The sequence below is a fragment of the Muntiacus reevesi genome, chromosome 5, assembly GCF_963930625.1.
Source record: "Muntiacus reevesi chromosome 5, mMunRee1.1, whole genome shotgun sequence".
Taxonomy (NCBI): domain Eukaryota; kingdom Metazoa; phylum Chordata; class Mammalia; order Artiodactyla; family Cervidae; genus Muntiacus; species Muntiacus reevesi.
The window spans coordinates 93234065-93257066 of NC_089253.1; the positions used below are offsets into that span (position 1 = coordinate 93234065).

The 23002-nt window shown below is 53.7% G+C and overlaps 2 protein-coding genes across 2 annotated transcripts in view; both read left to right on the forward strand.

Annotated features, from left to right (window-relative positions):
- The first annotated feature begins 223 nt into the window (after positions 1-223).
- RPL22 (ribosomal protein L22) lies at positions 224-8991 on the forward strand. The gene is made up of 4 exons (XM_065935885.1): positions 224-305; positions 2136-2240; positions 4386-4510; positions 7295-8991. Exons 1-4 carry the CDS (start codon positions 294-296, stop codon positions 7437-7439), a joined length of 387 nt encoding a protein of 128 aa, XP_065791957.1. The 5' UTR covers positions 224-293; the 3' UTR covers positions 7440-8991.
- A 3436-nt stretch (positions 8992-12427) lies between these two features.
- Positions 12428-23002, forward strand: part of CHD5 (chromodomain helicase DNA binding protein 5) — a 67947-nt gene continuing 57372 nt past the window's right edge. Inside the window, exons 1-2 of the mRNA XM_065936853.1 lie at positions 12428-12506; positions 22660-22787. Of these exons, the coding sequence (XP_065792925.1) occupies positions 12428-12506; positions 22660-22787 (207 nt within the window). The remainder of the gene's footprint in view (positions 12507-22659; positions 22788-23002) is intronic.

The following is a 23002-nucleotide window of genomic DNA, read 5'->3' on the forward strand; positions in this document are numbered from 1 at the left end:
TTTCTCTTCGGGCTCGTCTGGTCAGGCTCCCCCCTCCGATCCTTTGCAGTGGGACAGGCTACTCGGCTTCCTCCCTCCCCCTACAATCTTAGGTGGGAGGGGCGTAAGACGATGGGTTTTGGCATTCAGGTAAAAACAATCGCTCCCCGAGCGTACAGAACGGGGCAAGACAGTGGCGACCGAGGGGGCGTGGCAGAGAGATTAGTACGGCCTGAGCCCTGCGTGCTCTGCGCGCTGCGGCTTCTTTGCGTCTGCGTATTTCGCTCACCTCCCTTTCTGCCTCCGCTGCCGCCATGGCGCCTGTGGTTAGTATGACTCCGCGTGAGGCCTCGGTTCTGGGGGAAGCACGTGGGCCTCACCGGCCCGGCCCCTACGTGGCTCTTGGCGGACGGCGCTCAGCATCGTCCTACCGGGGCCTGGCTAGCAGGCCGACCGGAGTGAGCCAGGGTGGCCGCCGATCCCCGCACGTTGTGGGCGGAGGAGGCCGCGGCCCGAGGCGCGAGGGGGAGATCTGGGGCTTTCGGAAGCCGCCGCTCGGGCTTGGGCTCCTGCCTGTGGTCAGCAGGGAGCTGGGGGACTGAGATTGCAGCCTGGGCTGGTCAGCGATCCTTGGAGCCGGCGTAAGGCAGCCGAGGCCTGGGCCCGGTTACCTGGGCGGCGGGAGGGGAAGGAGGGGACCTGCCATTCTCGGGGACCGTGCGCAACCGGAAAACCTATTGCGGGACTCAGGGGATCATTGGCAGGGTCCACGAAAGGACGCTTCACTGGCCAGTTTTCACGAGGAGGCCTGGGCTAGAGGACCCTCTCGCGTCTCCGGAGGAAGTTAGATCTTAAAGGGCGCAGCTCTGCAGACCCTTTCCGGTGTCCGGAGAGAGCCCAGTTGGATTCTGTGTCGGCCAGGCTGAGCCTGGGCCGTGTGGCGCCCTCATGTCACTGGCTGTAGATGGTCTCCTTCCAGATTACTTGGAGAAAGTTTCCCTACCCTTCTTTGTTGGGACACCTTTATTAACAGTTTGGGCGCTTCTCCAGCTTTCTGCCTGGGTGGGCCTTTAATGCTTTTGGGCGTTTGTATGTTTTTGATTTAAAACCGTGGTGTGGGGGGTATGAAGCCCGTATCCTGCCGGCAGGTCTTCTGCTTGCTGATTGTGTGTTTCCGGGGCTTAAAACAGCCCCTTTGACTGTTACTAAGAAGACATGTTAGGAAGGAAAAGAACGAGTGACTTTTGTCGAAGCCTAAGTGTTTGAAAAATTCATCCAGTTAATACAAGTTTTAGGTGAAGTTCTTTGAGACAGGAAAGGATGTGAAATGTGTTCTTGGAAAGGTCTTTTTAGATTCTGAATGGCTTTTTAAAGTGCAACTACAGGTAAGTTGTCCAAGTGCTTTTTTTTAAAAATTGGAGTTGGAGTTTGTAGAGGGAGAATATTTATATAAGGATCTTTGTGAGAATGAAGGAGCTGGAACCTTGTAGCTAAACTGGTGGTTTGAAAGTGCTCATTCAGAGATTAAATCGGTTAGAAGTCCAGAAATTGTCAACAGTCTTGTTGTAATTAGAACCTTTAGCTAGACCCTTGTTTCATTTGGCGTTAGATGGGCTGCTAGGATGTGTGGTTCTGGTCACTGTCCTGAAAAAGTAGATGAGACAGGACGAAGGTAAAAAACAGATAAACTGGATTGGCCCCTGAGTCGGAAAAGTTAGGACATGTATTCAATTCAGATTAAAATTGTTTTAGGTATGCAAGGCATTTTCATGCCTGTGCCCTAATCCTGGAAGAAAACAAGTGAGTGTTTCTTTATTTTGAAAATTTTAGAGTGAATAAAAGGAAGCATTTCTTTTATTGTAGTTCTTAAACTAACAGACCTTCCATTATTTGCCTGGAAACTAGGGATGCTGAAAAGTTAAATGGGAAAAGGGTGCTGTAATGAGTTTCCTTTTCTAGAGGGCATGACCCCAGAGCAGCATCCTGAGTATTATCCATCCTCCATCCTTAGCGCCCTTGCAGGGGAACAGAATCCCGTGGTTTTTGCATTTGTGTTTACTTCTACAACTCTGGTCTTTCCACTTCTGTTAATTTTTTTTTTTTGTTTTTGACTGGTTATGCCTTTATCTCTCTTGTCATTTTTATCCTATTCTTAGAAAAAGCTTGTGGCGAAGGGAGGCAAAAAAAAGAAGCAAGTCCTAAAATTCACTCTGGACTGTACCCACCCTGTAGAAGATGGAATCATGGATGCTGCCAATTTTGTAAGTTACCCCCTGATGCCACTCTGGACAGTAGCAAACCCTTTCGGATATTGCTGAGAAGACATACTGGAGCCTGTTTGTTTTCAGGCTCAGGCTGCTCTGCAGTTCTTGCTGTTGGGTTCGACTCTGGATCTCTTGTCTGTTTCTGGTTCTAAGCCTTGCTTTCTCAGGGGTGTGACAGTGAAGAGTAAAGGAGATGCACTGGAACAAGTCACTGCCAGAGGGCCACCTTTTCTTCTTCAGTTTCCAAAAAGATCTTACCTAAAATTTATCTGGTGAACTTCCTTGGATCCAGCATCTCCTCTGCACTTAGGTGTGTTTGGGTGTAAGCTTGACCCTGACGCTGACGTTTTGGGCCCAGGGGCTGCCTGTGCCCTGGACCTGATGCTTGGTTCTGGGGCCTTAGACAGAGGACAGCATCTCCTTGAGCTTTCTGTTGTATTAAGTGTCAGAGCTTCAGTATTCATGCAAAAATATCCTGCTTGCTGATTTGTAATTGTAGCTTGGTTTTTTTCAGACCTTGCTCTGTACTGATTTTTTTGCCCTCATGTTGGCCCCATTCCCCAATACTCCTCTATTTCACCTAAATCTAGAAAAATGAACCTAATTGCCACATTTTGGAATCTGCAACTTGGTTTTGGCATTTTACGCTTTCTTCTCCATAGCCGAGCAAAGCTTGGGGGAGTTCAGACATACTGTTGTGTGGAGCCCTAAGTCGACATTTTCTCTTAAGTCTCCAGAGGTCAACTATTGCCAAGATTAATATCATTACAACAAGAATAATTTTTAAATTAAAATATTAGCAGCTTGGCCTATGGCCACGACTTACAAAGTGTGGTGTCTGGGTAGCCTGTAGTTGATTGCCCTCTTGTAAGATGCCTGCCGTGCGTGGCCCTGGCCTGGCCTCCAGGTCCCTCCGTGGCTCCGTGTTCCTTCTGTCTTGTTGCTTTTCTCTGTGGCCTCTTGTCCCTCCTAACTTGTAGCTTCTTCCACTTTATGTCTGATGGCCCTGTTCTGCCATTATTCCCTCCACTGTCTCTCAATATGTGTATGTGACTGTCTTTGTTTTAGGTGCCTCCTTAGGTTAGAAAACAGTTGTTTATGAGTCTAAGACACAAAAGTCGAGATTTCTGACCTCATCACACTTCCTGTCGACAGTTAATGTATTGTATGTTGGTGTCTTTTTGGGGTGGGGGGGCTGTGTTGTGCAGCATTTGGGATCTTAGTTCCCTGACCAGGGATTGAATCCATGTTCCCTACAATGGAAGCTCAGAGTCCTAGTACCAGCAGGAAAGTCCCCAGATTGGAGTTTTTAAATAGAGGACTGTAGGGATGGGAGCTGAAGGGCCTTCCTATCTTTGCAATATCAAGAAAACCATAAAAGTCCTCCTTTTTGGTCCAGGAGGTGAGTGGCCAGCCCAGGCTTCCTCTGGGGTTTTCCGAGTCCCATCTCTGGGCTTCTGGGCCAGTGTCCCTCCTGCTGTTCAGTGCTGTGCACGTGGCCCCTCAGCTCTGGTTGCCGTATGTTTTTGTTCTTCTGCGTGGTTGAAGATTTATTTTCTCTGATCACACTGAGGACAGTGCTTTACATGTCTTAGGTTCAGAGGCTGCTTGCCATTTTTTTTTGCCTATATCTACAGGTGTAAGCTTGGGCCTAGGTTTCCTGTCTACTCTTTACCCTTGACCCAAGAGTCAGAGACTGAACATATGACCAGCTATATGCTTAGAGATAGGAGTATAAAAAATATTTTGGGACTTTTCCTGATGGTCCAGTGGTTAAGGCTCTATGCTTCTAATGCAGGGGTTGTGGGTTCGATCCCTGGTCAGAGAGCTAAGATCCCACATGCCACATGGCGCGGCCAAAAAATTAAAAATAAGTAGTATGTGAAAATGGTTTAGTCGTGTCCGACTCTTTGTGACCCCATGGACTATACAGTCCATGGAATTCTCTAGGTCAGAATACTGGAGTGGGTAGCCTTTCCCTTCTCCAGAGGATCTTCCCAACCCCGGGATTGAACCCAGGTCTGCCCTGCAGGTGGATTCTTTACCAGAAGAAGAGAAATTAAAGAAAATTAAAAAGTGTTTTGCTGGTAACATGGATGAACTAGTCTCCTCACTAACCGGTCCATTTGACGATTTCTACAGGAGCAGTTTCTTCAGGAGAGGATCAAGGTGAATGGAAAAGCTGGCAACCTGGGTGGCGGTGTTGTAACCATCGAAAGAAGCAAGAGCAAGATTACTGTAACTTCCGAGGTGCCCTTTTCCAAAAGGTATGGGAAGGAGAGGCGTTACTTGTCTGTTTCCTCAGCTAAGGTTCCCACCCACCCTGGCCAGGAAGGTTGCTCCCTGCAGAGTCATTTGCTTTGTGGTTGCCTCTGTTAACTTCTGGAGCAGTGTCCAGTGTGAGGGGTGGTGAATGAACGAATGTTACTGTGGCAGTTAAAAGTATTCACCTCTTGGTAGTTCTCTGCAGTTTTGTTTTCCACAGCCTAAAGCAGTGGTCCCCAACCTTTTTGGCACCAGGGACCAGTTTTCTGGAAGACAGTTTTTCCATGGCAGGGGGGAATGGTTCTGGCAATAATACAAGCCATGGGGAACTTCGCTGTCTGGCCCACTGCTCACATCCTGCTCTGTGGCCCACTTCCTATCAGGCTTCGGACCAGACGAGTCTCGCAGCTTGGGGTTTGGGGACCTCTGGGCTAAAGGATTTCCAGCAGTAAATGATGCTCAGACTTGCTTAGACTGTATTCTTAAAAGTGAGCGTATTACTTCCTTTGCCTCTAGATCACTTTGAAGAGCTTTCATTTTTAGTTTTTTTTTTTTTTTTTTTTCATTTTTAGTTTTAATTCTGTTTTTTTTTTTTTTCCTTTTGTTCAGTTGCTAAGTCATATCCCACTCTTTTTCGACCCTGTGGACTGCAGCAACACTAGGCTTTTTTTCCTGTAAATGCTACCATAATTAGATGAGGGATCAGAAGTCTCAGTTTAGACTGAAGCCACCTCATTTAATTCCTGTAGGCCCATTTATTTATTTTTTTGTCCATACGAAGTGATTGGCAGGATCTTAGTTCCCAGACCAGAGATTGAACCCTTACCCTTGGCAGTGAAAGTGCTGTGTCCTAACCACTGCACCACCAGGGAATTCCCCTTTGCTTATGTTTTTAACTAAATCAATCAGCAAATGGCTGGGTCTCTTCACTATTCACCTGAAACTATCACAACATTGTTAATTGACTATCCCGATACAAAATGTTTTTGGTGTTAAAAAAAAAATAAAATTTAAATTAAAAAAAAGAGAGATGACTTTAGAACTACTCCTTTTTTTTCTGGCTATGTGACTTGTGGAATCTTAGTCCCCTGATCAGGAATTGAATCCAGGCCCCCAGCAGTGGAAGCATGGAGTTCTAACCACTGGCCTGCCAGAGAAGTCCCTGAATTACTCCCCTTCTGCCTGGCTGAGTTATTTTATGTGTGCAGAAGGCAGTTAGATGGCATGAGAGACAGGATAGCCGAAGGGCCTCCAAGGTGTACTTAACACCTGCCCCACCAGCCCCCGCTGAGCTCGCAGGGAAGAGCCTGCCATCCTGTGGTCTGTTTCCAAATCTCCTAACCTAGTGTGAGAATGTCTCCTAATCCATGTCACTTCAGTTTTCACAGATTTTCTCTTGTTTGACAAGTAGGGAAGGAAAAGAACCTGATCTGTTAGAACTATGTTTTCTTGAAACATTCAAGGGGCTCCTAATCTAGAACGTTCTTTTGGCCACACCAAGCGGGATCTAGTCCTTGACCAGGGATCAAACGCATGCCCCCTGCAGTGGAAGCTTGGAGTCTTATCCACTGGACCATCAGGGACCAGTGGAACATTTCTCGCTTATCTCTGAACTTCTGTGTTTTAACCTAACTTCCCCCCGTATCTATTATGAAAACAATCCAGCCACCTTAACTTTTGAATTAACCCACTTTACCTGGATATAATATAGTAGAAATAGTAAATGGAAATAAAAGAGAATACTTTGTAGGTGAAACGACCAAATTGTTTTATTTTTATGTAGGGAAAAGTGGGTAGAATTGAACTGAGATCTTCACATCTTTGTGAAGATTGCTTGGTTGGCGTAAGTAACACAGTGGAACAGTTTCCTGGAGGTCTCGGGTTTCCCGGTTTGTTAACACTTGGTCCCATCTAAAGTGCCAGAGTTTGCCAGTGCATCTCATTTAGTCCTTGTACCAGTCTGAAGAGATGGTGAGTATCTTGAGTCCTGTTTTATAGAGGATGACACTGATGTCTGGAAAGACTAACTTGCCCAGTGGTGGGTTTGCTGAACATTCCATTCCCTCTTTATGGTTCTGGGAAGATGCCAGAATAGATAAACCTCATAAGCAGATGGATTAGAGAGCAGGATTGTGGGCTTTGTGTTGAGCGAAAGAGCCATTGTTGCCTTTAGGTGAACGGTTTCCTGACAGCAGTGTTTGGGGGTGAGGCTTAGCTCACATAGGCTTAGGTGGCCACTGGGCGAGTGGACCAAGGAGGCCAGGTGCTTAAGTGCACAGCTTGAGTTAGGGCAGTTGGGGGGTGTTGGGAGATGGACATCTCAAAGTTGGAGTGAGAATGTGACAGGGCCCTGAGCTGCGGTCCCAGGAGCCAGCAACCTCAAAAGGAGGTTTTAGTCAATGAGGTGAAGTACTTGGAGCTTGTTAGGAACCCAGCAATTTCTTAATAAAAGGTATTAAGATTGTGTTCCAAGTGACCACCTTGATCTCTTTCCCCAGTGATCACTACAGACCATTTTCTAGGTGATGGCTCTTGTTTCATGGACAGCGGTCACATCTTAATCTGTTCTCATTTTTATGGCCAGGTTAGTTAGAAGAAATGTGGCTGATGTTTTTTCTCATTAGAACAGTGACTGGGTATATTTCCCAACTGCCATTTTTTGAACCATGGGAAAATACCTTGAATTGTAGTGACTTTGAATGCACAGGTTTCATAAAAGTTACAGTGTTTCAGAATATAAGAATGTCTTGTGTCTAGTGGAGTTCTCAAGTGTTCTTTCTCTGCAGGTATTTGAAATATCTTACCAAAAAATATTTGAAGAAGAATAATCTACGAGATTGGTTACGCGTAGTCGCTAACAGCAAAGAAAGTTACGAATTGCGTTACTTCCAGATTAATCAAGATGAAGAAGAGGAGGAAGATGAGGATTAAAACTCAAACGGGAATATTTGTATAAGTTCTTAAATAAAATTTATCAACCAAAATGGTGGTTTTCCTTGTATCTCTGCAGTGTGGACTGAACAAAATTGGAAATCATAGTAAAAGGGCTTCACTTGGGCTGTCTCTCACTTGTTATTGAACTTTTTTTCTGCTTAAAGATTTCAATTCTTGTGGTAGAAATAGCAAAACAGAGCTAGGCTCCTTCGAGGGAACTGACTTGTGTGACACTGAGCAGGTGGAGGAGGGCCTGGGGGTTGGGGGTGAGTTGTCAGTTCCATTTGGTACCTCTTAAAGGCTGAGGAATACAAACGTGGCAACTCCCGATTCACTGCAGGCAGAACCAGGGACTTGCTTCTGAGGTTCTCTTTTGGGAAAGTGGCAGTGTTGAAAAAATGGAGGGTTCTGGGGCAGTTTTGTGATTCTGTCTTCATTTTGTGATCACAAATTACTCTTGATACACATGGATACTATGTATGCTAATCCTTTTTCTTCCCATAGAAATAAAATGTGGTCCTTCAGTGTTGCCTTGTATTCTGCTCCCCCTCAGGAAAGGGTCTGGGGAGTGGCTCTTGTAAAAGTCCCAGGTGTTGGATTAAGGAAAGGTCTACACTATAGGAATTTGTAAAATAATTGTTTCTGCAAGTCTTTGCAGCAAACTGTCATTCTGACCCCAGCAGGGGGAGCTGGAGATGAGGAGTAGTGGAGTTTCCAGAAGGGGGTGAGGATCTGTGGGATCGAGACATGGGTTGGGATCGAAATTCTTCGATGCCCAGAGCTCTGGAGTCTTCTTGGGGTTGGGTGTGAAGGAAAGGGGCTGGGAGACAACTCAGGCTGAAGAGAAGTGTCCAGATGCCCAGGGAATAGTCACTTCACTCCGTTTAGGCCACAGCTGGACTTAATGTCATTCTACAAACCAAACTGAAGGCAGTGTTCCCACCATACTATTCCCACAATGGGTTCTGTTGCCCTGTGTGTAGAGGCTAAAGATCCGAGGTCATTAAGATTGTAAAGATGTGACTTGCTGATAGAATCAAGAGGGAGAAGAGGATCTAATACCTTAAGGTGCCCTCAAGTCTAAACCATCCTGCAGGAAAGTGCATTGTCTTAAGATGATATAACAAATTCATGGTTTTCCAGAGCTTGCCTACGGTTCATTTCCACCCACCTGCAATTCTTACATTCTTGATAGTTGCATAGTTAGAAATGTTAACATTTGGTGCTTTTTGAGTTGAATTTAATATTGAGGGTTTGCAAGTTCATTTGTGGTAAAGTACCATTCTCTATGCAAATTTCTTGAAGCAAAATTATTTGCATGTTTCTGTTCTAGAGAAGGCAGGGTTTCTTTCAAATTTAACTGAAGCTCTTTGGTACTGTCCCTTACTATGATTATTAATTTTGTTAGCAAGGTTGTGATTTGGGTTTGCAAATTGTACTTGTTTGTTGCACTGATGTTCCATTATAGAAACCTTAGTTTGATTGTAAAAAATTATCCCTGGGCTGAAATTTGTAATAAAATGGAAACTTCTTGGTTTTTGTGCCTTTTTTAACTTTTGTGTTTTGACTTCTGATCACATACTAAAGTGACTAACACCCAGCTACTATTATTGTGCAAGGATTTTTTTTTTTTAAAGGACTTCATGTTAATCTGTTTAACAACAAAAAAATTGGTTGTTCTGCTGTACTAGCAATGACCTTGAACTTCATTAAGTTTGTTAAGAACATGTGTATTTTATTCCCTCTTTCTTCACCTTAGTTATGTTGCTGTGCCTCAGGTTCTGGAGAGTACTATAACCAAACTCTGTAGAATTTCTTCAGACCCAGAGCCAGAGAAATAACTTGGCAAACACATGACTTTCTGATGGATGTGATGTGAACTTGAATTACCTGGCACCCATTATACCAGCTGGGCCTGGGCTACATTTTAGACCAATTTCCTTTTGATCTGTCTTGCCTCGTGACTCACCTGCTTGATCAAGGCACAGGAAAAGATTAGTCATGGAGAGTTTGAAGCTGAGATTTAAGTTCATGCAGGTAGTGAAGTAGGAAGTTGGTACAGTCTTGTTCTCAGCTGACTCCAACTCCACCTCACCCTTGGCTTGATCAATACCAGCTCTTTAACTAAAGGTTTAACTTTGTTTTCCTTTCAAAGGCCCTGTGACCACCCCACACACCCCATGACTCCTTCAGTGGTGGAGGTGTGCTTTTCTGTCTTGTCATCCTTGCAGCATTTCAGGAGGAGCCTTGTGTTGAAATAGATGAGTTCTGGCCAATCAGTGGTGCCTAGCACTGAGGTGTTCAGAAACGTCACAGACATGGAGAAAGTGCGACGGTTTGATCATGTCATATACTAAGACAATTGGTCAAAATTAACGGGGCATGTAGACCTCAGCATTGTTAGGGCTCACTTGGTTTCTTGGAAGGTGGGCAGCATCTCCATAAGTTGATAATGGTCCTCCAGCCACTGATAGGCTCAGGTGAGCCTGGAAACTGGCTTTGGCAGTCTGCTTTTGTCTCCCTTTTGCTGCCTGGCCCGTCTTCTGACTTGCTCCCGAACTTCTCAAGGCTGTATGTAGGGTCCTGTGCTGACCCTTTCCTGTGAGGGGGCACACCCCTAGGAGGTGGGTCCCTGACCAGACAACCACAGATTTGGCAGTACCATGGCCTTTGCTTGGTAACCTTGGACAGAGTCAATATATATATATTTTGGTTTTGCTGGATCTTCTTTGCTGTGCGGGTTTTTCTCAGAAAGGACTGCTCTAGTTATGATGGAGGATGATGACTAACATCGCGACTGATTTGTGAAATTAAGCAGCTGGAACTCTTCTTGGTTGAAAGATATCTGACTTTCTCAACCTCACCTTGGGAACAGGAGCCACAGTTAGTGGTTCCTGTGTGCTGAGGGGCTTTCTGGTGACGGGAAATACTGTAGGTCCCAACTTCTCTAGAGTGGGACAGGGGACCTGTGGAAGTGTCCTGACCTGATTCCTCCATCTGGGAGGGGCTGGGGGCAAGGCTGGTGACAAAAGGGTGGGCAGTTTTTAGGTCTCCTGGATGGTTAACTTTCAGGAAGACAGAAGGTCTGGGAAGAGGAAGGCAGCCTTGCTGGGGAAAATGCAGGCCTGCTGAGGCATCTGTGATTGAGGCTCCCTCAGCGAGGTGCCCAGGAGGTGATATACAGCTTCAGGAGACCGGGAGGGGCCCTTGCTTTCTTATCCCGCCTCCTCCCTGCCTGTCCCTTGACACTGGCAGGGTGCCTGCCCAGGGTGGATTCAACGTCTCTCCTAGTGTGGTTTAAAAGCAATTCAAGAGATGGTATTCCCAGCTCCCTGCACTTTGTCCAGGAGGCTGGATAGACCTGTCCTTGCCCAGGAGTGAATGAAGAGGATCTTTGGTTTGCGGCTTACTGGCAATTCATTAGATGGGAAGGGAGAGGAGGAATGTGGGACTCATCTTTCCAGCCTTCCCTGTGCCACCTGTCCTCTTCAGGCCACCTCCTTAAGAGGTCTTGTGCTGGGAGCCTTTGCTAAGCGCCCACAACTCTCCTGGCTCCTCAAAGGCCCCAGGAAGGGTGAGCCTGCCTGCTGATGCCAGTGAGCATGGGTACTGGTGTCTGTCCACCTGGAGGAAGCAGGTGTTCAGCCAAGACCAGAGAGGTGGATGCCAGCCGTCTCACAGCTGCTTTGGGCTTCCCGAGTCAGGTGGTTCCTGCGGGTCGCTGGCGCCACTGGGTCTCCAGCGGGTTCCTCCAGAGATGTCTGGCCCCAGGCAGTGAGGTGAGGGTTCCGGGCTCTTCCAGGATTAGAAAACCGGCCAGCCTGTCCTTCGCTGAAACTTTTGCGTTCTTAGAGTAGCTTTAAGACTCGCTGCAGCCGAGACTGGCAGCGCTTATTTAAAATTCCAGTCTTGCTCCCTAGGGCTCTGGCCTCCATCTTCACCTTTAACACCCGAGGACTGGGGGCGCGGTTCCTTCCCACTCCGCGACAGGTGTCGCTTCAGAGCGGGAGTTTTGGGCACTGAGAACGCGGTTCCCCCTCACCCCCAGGGGGCTGAATGTATTTAAAGCCGACCGGCCAGGAGGGGCGTTTTGGGAGGGGGGTACGTGGGCGGTGGCAGCCGGGTGCGATGGAGTGAGGGAGGAGCCAGCCTGCAGATTTTTCTGGAGGAATCAGACCCGCTGTCTCCAGATCGGCCCTTCCCCAAGTGCGGAACGCTTTTTTCTTCGAATGTTCTTTGGAAAGGGGGTTATAGAAGCGTATTTGGCTCGGTGCGAGGCGACCAGGGGCGGGGCGCGTGTGACTAGAGAGGAAGCTCGCTGCCCGCTGCTCCGGGGACCCGGCCCCTGCGCCCTTGGGGACCCTTCCCGGGCGGGGGCGGAGGGGACGGCGGGGGCAGCGGGCCCTGCCGCGGGTACGCGCGGGCCGGCCCTTCCCTGCCTCCACTGGGTCCGGCCCGCCCGTGTCCCAGCTGCCCGCTTGGCCGTCGGGTCCCCGGGCGCGCGGGCGCCTCGACGGCTCCCCCTGCCGGAGTGCCGGGTTCCCCACCCTGCACCCGGAGGCTCCGGACTAGTCCCCCCAACTTGTTCTCTGCTGTTAACTAGTCGCGCTGCCGGAACGATGGGATGGGGTTGCCACAGCAACCAGACTGGACGTCACAATCCGGGCATGTGTGCCGCCCCCCCGCCGTGCCGCCGTGCCGCCGGCTCTGCTGCCACCACCTCGGCCGGCTGCGGGACTCGGGCTTCGGGGCGCGGTGGGAGGAGCAGCCCGGGCTTTGCGGGGAGCTGGGCGAAGGCGGCCGAGAAGAAGGGGGTCGAGACGGGGGGGTGGAGGTTTGGGGGGGTGGGGGGGCAGGCGGCCGCCATCTTCTCGCCGAGGCCGCCTCGCCCGCCTCGCGCGCCCGTCCGGCAGCGCACGGGTTAAGGCTGGCACCGCGCCCGGCGGGAGGGGGGGCGCCCACCTCCCCTCCCCCCCGTGCCGGGCATGCGGGGCCCGCTGGGCACCGAGGAGGAGCTGCCGCGGCTGTTCACGGACGAGATGGAGAACGAGGACGAGATGTCAGGTGAGCGGGGCGCCGGCTGCGCTCGGGGCCGGGGCGGCGGGGGGCGCGGGGACCTGCTGGGCCCGGGGGCCGGACCTCGCGGGCGGCGCAGGCAGCGCGCGGGAGGGGGCGCCGGGCTGCGGGCTGCGCTCCCGCCCTGCTGGCGCCGCGCGGCCAAGGGCGCGGGGCTGGCTAGCGCCGGGGCGCGGCGCGCGGGCCGCCAAGGGCGGGTGCTATCGGGGCCACCCTGGCCACGGTGCGGGCGGAGGACCGCCGGGGGCCTGCGCCGGGCGCCCGAAGAGGGGAGGGGGCGCGGCGCCGCGGGGGTCAGCCCGCGTGCCCTTGAAGGGGGCGGGAATCGCGCTCGACTGCTGGAGCCGCGCACCCCGCGCTCTCGCCCTGCACGGCGCACCCTTGCCCTCGCGGGGACCGGCGGGGCTGGCGGGACCAGATACCGGGACCCGGCCTATCTCGGCTCCAGGGTGGGCTGGGTGGGGCCCGGAGCGGGCGGAGGACGGGACGGACTAGGGGACTGGGCGAGCGCCCGGGCAGGGGCGACTTCCCTCCGGGCCCACGAAGGCTCCAGGCTGAGGCGCGCGGGCTCGGACTCCGCTCCCGGTTCCCGGCCGCCGAGTGCCGCGACCGCCGCTCCCCAGCACTTTGCCCGGGCCGCCGGCGTCGTCCTGGCGCGCCCTAGCGCCGGCCGGCGTCTCCAGCCCGCGGTCGCCCGCCTAGTGGCGTTCCCAGCCCACCCTGCTTTGGCTCCGGGCCTGACTCCCAGGGCCACCGCCCCTGCCTTTCCATCCCTCTCCTGAATTCAGCAGAAAACAGGGCTTGTGCCTCAGGGGCAACCTTGCAGGATCATTCCTTACTTAACTGCTCACCGTGTGTCTGGGACGTTCCCCTCCCGCACAGCTGGGCAGGGCCTCACACTGTGGACCGGCCGTCTTCGTTCCCTTCCGGAGGACTCTGTCACATCTCAGCGTCCCCACACCAAGTCACGGCCCCTTCTGGCCTCCCAGGGGACTTGCGGAAACTGCGGGAGCCCTTCCTCGCCCTTGAGTGTGCTGTTTGGCCCCCGGAGCCCCTTTTCCAGGGGCAAGAGTATTACGCACATTGGCACCCCAGCTCCTGCATGCAGGAGGTGAGAAGGGGAGGACCCAGGTGTCAGTTCTGTCTCTTCCTAGAGGGGATTCCCACCAGGTGGCCACGCCCACTGGGGGCGCCTCCTCACCCCTCCCCACTTGTTTGCTTCTTTTAACATGGTGACTGGGGCCTCACCCTGCTCTTTAGGTAGTTTGGCCAAGTTTGCAAAGGGCCTGCTGGGGTGAGGGGATTGGGGGTGAGGTGGCCCCACATGGGCAGAGTTGCTTGGACAATGGTTGACTCTTACATCCTGGGGGCCAGGGAATTAGGCCCATTTCCCGGAAGGGAACACAGAGGCCCAACACAGGCACTGAAACCCAGGGCTGTTTTCTACCACGGAAGCTGGCTTAGGGAAAGCTGGTTACTGGCTTCCTTGGTGCATGGCACTCGGGGCGTGGCCCTTTGTGGCACTGGTTGATGGGGGCAGTGGACAGCTGAGAGTGCATGAACGGGTTTATTTCCAGGACTTTACCAACCCCCTGATGGGGTCCTCTGTCCTCCTGTGCCATACTCTCTGAATCTCTCTGGTTGTGTCAAGGCTCCGAGAGTGGGGAGAGGAGGCGGCCAGGGAAGTGCCCCCAGGCCGATGGGCACCCAGCTCACTCCTTTAGGGCCAGAGGGCTTGGGTCTTGGCCAGAGTCGCCTGCCCACCACCTTGTCTCCCTCCTGCTTGCATCCATTGCTCCAGGCAGGTGTGGGGGTAGGGTTGGCCCCAGGGTCTCTAAGAAGCCCCTCAAAGCCCTGCCAAGCAGAGACTACAACTTGTCCTTCCACAAGACCAGGTGCTTGACCCCAGGGAGACACCTTTAGAGCATGTCCTGAGCCTTCCTGAGCTCCTAGCCCCTCTCTGTGTCCCTGGTCCCAGCCACTGTCCCCTCTACCTGGTCCACTGCAAAGCCTCCTAACCAGTCCTCACCGACCACACTCTGCTCGGCAGCCAGGGTCACCTCTGTAAATACAAAGCAGACCCCAGCCCACTGGTGTGAACTGACTGCAAAACCCCTGTTCTACTCCACCCCCAGTGCCACTTCCCACCTCCTTGCTCATGTATTAGCCTTCTAGATTCTTCTGGAACCCCCCAGGTTCCATCCTGTCCTGAACATTGACTGTGACCTCTGCCAGACCCAATATTTCCCGGCTCATGACTGCCTCCTTCCTGCTACTCAGGTCTCCAGCTCCTGGCTGAGCATAGGCCCACCCCTCTCATTCCCAGGCCCGTTTTAATGCTTCCTTTTCTTGACAGTATTTCCCTGGAATATTATCATCAGCTGACTTGCATCAGTGGGCTTCCCCCCCTTGAGGTTGACCCTGTGACCACCCACTGTGCCTGGCACTGTGGGTGCTGGTGAGAGAGGCTCATTCTTGGGGTCTGAGGGTTGGGGTGTCCCTGGGTTACCTTGACCTCTGGACATGATGACAGCCTCAGCCTAGGCCTCGTGTCTCTCCGGAAGTGCTGTCTGCCCGGGCCCCTGTCCTCCCCTTCGGCTTCTCTGCAACCCTCAACCTGAGCTGGTGACCGTGGCCCACAGGGATGGGGGGCCGGCAGGTCCGGCATGTGGCAGTTTGCCGGTGGGGGAGCCGGTGTACTGGGAGCTGTCACACCAAGTTTTCAATCTGCTGTGGTGGGCTCAGTACTTGTCACATCTACTTTCCTCAGTCTGCCTGTCTCCCACCCTCCTCAGCAGTGTTCTTGCCACCCAGATTTGCCCAGGCCAGCTCTCTGGCATTGAGGCTAGTGGGTGAGGAGGAGGGAGGAGGGGGACTTGGAGGAGGAGGGCAGGGTGCCTGCTTCTTGGGCGCAAGGACCCTGGCTGCCAGAGTCTCTTGAGGATTCAGTGGGCTAGTCCACGAGAGGGCTTGAGAGAGTCAGTGGCTCCACCTCTGCTGCTTGTTCATGGCCTGACCTTGGGCAGAACACCTGGTCCCTCTGCCTCAGTGTCCCCACTTGTGGAATGGGACTGTGGCACCAGCTACCTCATAGAGGGGTTATTATGAGAGCTGGTGAGATGGTGCATGTGGAACATTTAGGTCACAGTGCCCAGCACATAATAGGTGCCCATAAAGTGTGGCTTATAATTAGCACCATCCAAGGGGGGCAGTTGGTCTGCTTTCCCCAAGGAAATGCTTCCGAGACATGCACCCTCATCTGGTAAGCTGGGGGCAGGGAGCCTGGGCTTCAGGTGCTGGAGGGAGGTGGGGAGGAAGGGAGAAGTGGGCTTGGCACTCCAGGCCTTTTCCTCAGAGGTCCCTGCCTGGTAGGCCCAGCCTTTCCATCCCACACAGTCAGAGGGGGTGGGTTTCCTAGAGCTGGTGAGCCCAGCTTCTCTCCTGGCCAGGTAGGAGGACCACTCTGGCACTTGCCTGGCCCATGCACCCCTAGCCCACAGAACTGGGCCCCACCTAGGCTTCTGTGGGCACAGAGAGCAGGAGGGAGAGAGCACCATGCTTCCCAAAGGTCTGTGTCTTCTTAACCTGTTCCCCCGCCATTGGGGAAATGGTGAGAGCCTGATCAAATTTAATACGTTTTGCTGAGAGGAGGAAGGCACAGTATCAGCACTCTTTGATCAGTGGCTTGGCCTGTGAGAGACTCCCCTCACTCCCAATTGATCTGTTATTTCATCAGTTCATTCAGTCACCCACCCACTTGTTCATCGACCCATGTATGTACCATCTGAACATCTACCCATTCAACCACAAAACTAACCAACTAACCATGTACACCCACTGCCCACTGGCTCAGTCATCATCCATCCATCCATCCAACCCAGTCTCCATCCATCCATCCATCCATCCATTTATCCATTTATCCATCCATCCATCCTCCTGGCGTGCTGCAGTTCATGGGGTCACAAAGAGTCGGACATGACTGAGTGACTGAACTGAACGGAATCCATCCATCCATCCATCTGTCCACCCATCCATTTATTTATCTGTCCAGTCCATCCACCCATCCATTGGTCCATTCATCTATTCATCTATCTGTCCATCCATCCATCATCTGTCTATCCATCCATCTACTCACCCACCCAGCACAGATTTCTTGCATGCCTTCTCTGAGCCAAGTACTGAACATACTATATAGTGTCTGACCTTCTGGGGGTTTTGCAGGTAGAACTTTTGAGACTTTCTGCCTTTGGCTCTGTCCTTATTTCCCTCTCTCTGTTTGTCTTCTCACTTTGTCCTCCTGTCTGTCCCTTTGTCTGTTCTCCAAGTCTGTCTTCCCTGGGTCTTTGCTTCTCTCTGTCTGGCTGTTCCTCTCTTTCCTTCATGTGTCCCTGGTCCTCCAGGGTTCTCTCCCCAGCCCCTCCCTCCTGCCTCTCTTTCCTCCTCTCTGGCAGTGCTCTGGGCCCTCACCCTCCTCCCTCCTCACTCTTTCCCGGCCCCAGTCCCTTAGGGTAAAAGCCTGCCCTGTTCCCCCCTCCTGCTGCCTGCCCATGGTGCTCAGGACTGACGCTTTGATGAGACGCCAATGAGGTGATGTCTGGGTTTTGTTAAATGTCATAAATAAATTATTAATCCTCTCCTGAGCAGAAGTACTGCTCCCTCTCCTGCCCCTGCCGTTATCTGTGGAGGCCCGTGATGTGGGGGCACTCTGGGGACTGAAAGGAACCTTAGTCTTGGTGGGCCCTCCTTGGTCGGCCCTAGAGTGGCCCTGAGAACCCCTGGCCCAACGATGCCTGAACCCCCAAGTCCTTCAGTTCCCACCATCCTAACCTTCCTGAGGCCCTGGGCCCCACCTGCCATTGCCAAGCACTTCAGTTGCATCTCACAGTTTCTAGTTCATCATCCTGTGAGAAGGGCAGTGCTTGGCTCCTTTGTTGTTTAATTTTTATTTATTGATTGATTTTTGGCCACATCACTCGGCTTGGGAGGATCTTAGTTGCCCAACTAGGGATCACACGTGTCTTTGGCAGTGGAAGTGTGGAATCCTAACCACCGGACCACCAGGGAATTCCCAGGACTCGGCCCATTATAAGGATGAAGATGTGAGCTCAGGGGAGAAGGGGCTGGGGGCCACCCACCAGGCAGGGGCGGGGGTTTGAAGCCTGTGCTCCCCTGTCCCTCCTCCTGGCCACCAGGTGGTCTTGTCTCCTGTCTGGGGGAATGGAAGGAGCCCCTCTCCCCAGGCCCTGGAGGAGAGGGTGGATGCTGGGCTGGGTCCCCATCACTGACATTGGCTCACTCTTTTGGACCTCTTGATGCCCAGCTCTTGATCTGGCTCCTGGCTCCGCCTCCCTAGATCCATCAGCTGCCCGGAATCAGATGACCTAACTCCTCCTTTCACAATCATGTTTTTCTTCTGCTCTGATCACCTTGTGTTTGCTAAGTTGCCTGGGGGGTTGCACTCTTACCCAGGCCCCTCTGGGCTCTGCTGCTGCCCCTCCCCAGAGGACAGGGGCAGGGGGTGGGCAGAGCTCGGGGACTTGGGGTGGACTAGCTCAGACCACCCCCACCCCAAGGGAGCCCTGATGACCTTCCAGAGCAGGGGCCAGCCTGAGTCACCTCAGCGTCCCCAGGGCATATCCAGGCATGACACAGGGGCAGTGCTGTTTAAATGCTTGTTAAGTAGGTGCAGGGAAGGGCTGAGTTCTGGGGGAGAGGGGGGTCCTACACCTGGAGGGAGGGGCAGGTGTGGGGACCACCGGCCAGAGTTCTATCCTGGCTCTGCCGCCTGCCAGCTGTGAGACTGAGAAGTGGGCAAGTGATGAGATCCTTGGAGCCTGTTTCTTCATCTGCAAGTGAGGGTAACATTACTGTCTCCCCGGGTTGCTGTGTGGAGTAGATGAAGTCCTATAAACAAACATACGCTACCTGCTTCGAGCCTGGTGCAGGCGGTAGGTAGATCCACTGTTGTAAGCTGTTTCTCTGGGATGGGTCCATCCCCCTTGTCTGGGCAGCAGCCTGTTGAGCAGCTTGGGGGGTCCCTCAGGGCTAAGCCAGTGTGTGCAAGGAGTTGGCGAGGGGCTGGGCATAAACTTGGGGAAAAGCCACAGAAGGTACCTGTGTTCACGGTCCCCCACATGTCCCCCCGTCTTGTCTCTGAAGCAGCCTCCCCTGCCCCCTCCCCAGGCCTGGGAGACAGAAGAGGGCAAATGGGTCCTAATTATAGCCCGTCTGGGATCGATGGAGCCTGGGGCCCTGGTTGGTACGGGACACTGCTAGGAGCCTGGAAGGGCTGTAGGGCAGCCAGGCAGAGCTGGGAGCCAGGCGGGGCTGGGAGCCGGCAGGATGAGGAGTCCTGAGGCTGCTTCTCTTTGGTGGCCTCACCCCAGGGAGTGCAGGCTCCCACGTTACCACTGGCTGGATGCCCTGGGGAGGGGGTGGATGCCCGGTCTCTGGGAGGGGCAGCAGGAAGGGTTGCTTGTATATGACTCCTCAGGTCTGGTTCTGGAAGAAGCTCAGAAGACAGAGGAGGGAGCAGGGCTGGGCAGGAATTATGGGGGTTTGTGGGAGCACTGTCACAGAAAGTCAGCCCTGGGGGTCCTCGGGGCTACCAGAAGCCGTGCGGGAGAAGACGATGCGGGTGGGCAGTGTGGGGTCCCGTTCCACGTGTGCCAGTCTGGAACCTTCCCGGAGGAGGAATTTAACCAGGCAGATGGCCCTGGGCTGTGAGGTCTCCTGGGAATGGAGGGAGAGGTCTGTCCAGGGGCCGAGGGCCCGGGGCTTTTTCCTCTGAGACCGGAGCTGTGCTTAAGGCTTGAGGTGCCCCTACCCCGTTCGCAGGCAGGATGGGGCGCCGCCCATGGGTGATGCCAGCTTTCTTCTCAAATCTCCTGCGGCCACCTGCACATCCCCTTGTCTGTGCCTGCCAGCCGGGCAGTCTGTGACTCTGTGCTGGGCTGGCCTCCCCAGTCTGGGAAACTGCCCTGCTGAGGGGACGGGGGATGTGGGGAGGAGGCTGGAGGCAGGAGGGAGAGGCCCCCTCCCGATTGCATCAGCTGAGCCTGTTACATAACTGTGCTGGGCATCGCCAGGGTGCGGGGGCGGCTCTGCCCAGGCGGTCTCTTTGCAGCTCCAGGGGAGGTGGAGGTGGGTGGGGGAGTGGGCATCGGATTCCCAGCCTGGCTCCCCACCAACCATGTCGCTGTTCCCCAGAGCCCTCCACTCCCGGATGGCTCTGGGGGTGCCCCTGCACCTTTCCAACTGGCACGAGAATCTTTACCCCTCCCACGTCAGGGTCCAGGGGACAGGATGGGGTTGGTTCCTGCCTCCTCTGCCCGGCTCCCCTCAAAGCCTGCCCACGTGAATCCCAGCTTTGGGCCCACCCTCACTGCCCGGCCCTTGTGCCAGCCACAGCAGCTGTGCCCTCCACAGGGTCCTCGGCACTGCCCCCCTCTGCTGGTCAGGACCACTGAGTGAGCCTCCCGGGGATGGCCAGCACTCAGCCCACCCTCAGGTCATTCCTTCCTCTGTGACAGCTCCCTCACCTGCCTGGAGTTGGCTCTCTCCATGTCTGTCATCCACCTGGCAGGATGGTGTGCCCTGCCGCCTGTTCCAGTGGACCGACCTCTGCTGTGCAAGATTGGGGGGGGGGGGCAGGCCACAGGCCCTTGGCTACCCTGGAGGAGACCCTGGTGCAGAGGGGTGCCCAGTCGGTGGTGCAGCCCTTACTTTCCCCAGGTAGGGAGTGGAACGTGTGGGAGATGGCTCTCCAGGGCATAGGGGTGGGGGGGCATTCACTGGGCGCCAGGGTCACCAGCGCCCTCCAACTGTATTCAGAGTGTGACCAGGGGCACCTTCCCCCTCCCCACTGGGGACTGTGGGGAACAGGGGTCTCAGGCCCCTGACTGTGTGCTAAGTCGCTTCAGTCATGCCTGACTCTTTGTGATTCTCTGGACTGTAGCTGCCAGGCTTCTCTGTCCTTGGGATTCTCCAGGCAAGAATATTGGAGTGGGTTGCCATGCCCTCCTCCACGGGATCTTCCCGAACCCAGAGATCGATCCCACATCTGTTATGTCTCCTGCATTGTCTTCTCTACCACCAGTGCTGCCTGGGAAGGCCCCAGGCCCTGGAGTAGACCCCTGTGGAGGATGGGGGGGGGGGATGTTGGGGGTGTCCAGGGTGCAGATGTGTGTCCAAACATCTGTAGGTCTGACACATTCAGCAGCCAGGATGTTTTGCTCTAAAAGGCATCCTGGGGGGGAGGTGGCCCTGTTATTTAAACTTGATTCATCGAGGACACTCGGTCCGTTTCCCAGAGGAAAGTCCCCTGGGTGGCCCTGGCACGTCTCGCCTTCCTCAGGGTCTCCCAGGGTGTCAGTCTCACAGTGGGGTCCCTCTCAGAGGCCAGCCTGAGGCTAAGTGAGACTCCCCATCCTGTCCCCCACCCCCCGGTGCTTCTCTCTGTGCCCCCGCCCTGTGCACATGGGCCATGAGGGTGGGGGTGGAGGACAAGCTGCTGGTGTGGGGGACTGGCTTTCTTGAAGCTCCTTTGGTGGACCCTTTGGAGGCTCGACTGGCTCATTCTGGAATCTTCCTTCATCCTGGAAAGGCAGATGTAGCTCTCTTCTAGGTGTTTTTTTTTTTTAATGGCATTTTATATACTTAAAAAAATTATTTATTTGGCTGCGCTGTATCATAATTGCAGTACGTGGGATCTTGGATCTTTGCTGCAGCATGGGGGAATCTCTGGGCTTCCCAGGTGGTGCTAGTGATAAAGAACTCACCTGCCAATGCGGGGGACATAAGAGATGAGGGTTTGATCCCTGGGTCAGGAAGATCCCCTGGAAAAAGGCATGGCAACCCACTCCAGTATTCTTTCCTAGAGAACCCCATAGACAGAGGAGCCTGATGGGCTACAGTCCATGGGGTCGCAAAGATTTTGGACACAACTGAAGTGACTTAGCACGTGGGATCTTTAGTTGAGGCATGTGAACTCCTAGTTGTGACGTGTGGGATCCAGTTCTCTGACTAGGGGTTGAACCTGGGCCTCCCGCATTGGGAGCTCAAAGTCTTATCCACTGCACCAGCAGGGATGTCTCTGGGTGTTTGTTCTTCCTGTGTCGTCTTGCTGCCGTTTGCCCCCAAGAGGACCCTCCCATTCCCCACCTTCACCCCAGCCCCACAGAACTCAGGGCTCATACCCTTTATCCCCCTGACATCCTGGGTGGGGGTTAGACCTCAGCCACAGGCTCCCTTTGGGGGGTGGCGAGAAGCACAGAGATGCCTACGTGACAAGTCTTCTTACCTGGCCTTTCGGCTGCAATGAAAGTGCAAAGAATTCAGGAAAGGCAGGCGGTTTCTAGAAAACACACCTCTCTCTGTCGACTGTCATACTGTCCGGAGCACCCAGTGGAGTGTGTTTGGCACCTGCTGTGCCGGTCTGGGTCCACGTGACGGGGATGGGCCTGTGTGGGTGCAGGTGGGGACTAGGCCAGGTGGCGGGGCGGTGTGGCCTTCAAGTCCCCATTAAGGGGGGTCCTGGCCTCTGCCCCGCTGGTCTCTCCTCCAAACTCCCAGGCACTTGTCCCACGGCCCACCTGGCATCACCTAGGGTGATGTCACCTGCACGCATGAGCTGTTTCCTGGCCCCACTGTGGGCCTCTGGAGGGGAAGTAGGCCCTGACCCTCCCTGGGCCAGCTGGAGATGGTTTTCTGACTCTGTGGAGCTGCTTTCTTCCCGGGGAGCTGGGTCAACAAAGCTCGGCTTGTTAGTCAACAAAGTTAGCTGTTTTTGTTTCAGTTTCTGGAGCACTGTTGTAGTGAGGAAGATGGTTATTGTCCCATTTCACAGATGACAGGAGGAAAGGCCCAGAGAAGTGGAATGGTGTGACATGGCCCGAGGGACTGGGTTCCACTCAGTGGGTCTGGGGGATGACTCTGAGGGGTTGGGGCAGGAGAACTAGGTGGAGGGAGAAGGGTTGGTCTTTAAGTGGGGGCAGGGAGGGGTGAGTGGACCTGGGACAGTTGGATGGCAGAGGAACTTACTATCCAGTGGCCCTGCCTCTCACTCTGTTCCTGGGTTGGGGAGTGGCTCTCCCTAAAGGAAGAAGCAGAGTTAACTCCCTCCCCCTTCTTATTCCTTCAGAAGAAGAAGATGGTGGCCTTGAAGTCTTCGATGACTTTTTCCCGGAGGAGCCTGTGAGCCTCCCCAAGAAGAAAAAGCCCAAGAAGCTCAAGGAGAACAGGTCCAAAGGGAAGAGGAAGAAGAAAGAGGTGAGCAGGGCCGGGGCTGTGGGGGGCTTGGCTGCTCCTCCTGGGCCTGTGGAGAAAGACCTGGACTCCCAGAACCTTCCAGCGAGGGAGAGTGTGTCCTGAGAACTGAGCTTGTGTGAGAATGCCAAAAGTGGCATCTGCCATGCACAGCGCCCACCGATACCTGCCCGAGATGGATCTCACGTGGTGTCCCATCAACTTTAGTCCCCCGACCA

Excerpts from the sequence above, each read along its gene's own strand:
- RPL22 (XM_065935885.1), top strand. Across the intron at positions 2,241-4,385 it reads TCATGGATGCTGCCAATTTT|GAGCAGTTTCTTCAGGAGAG; the intron begins GTAAGTTACCCC and ends CGATTTCTACAG. Across the intron at positions 4,511-7,294 it reads GAGGTGCCCTTTTCCAAAAG|GTATTTGAAATATCTTACCA; the intron begins GTATGGGAAGGA and ends CTTTCTCTGCAG.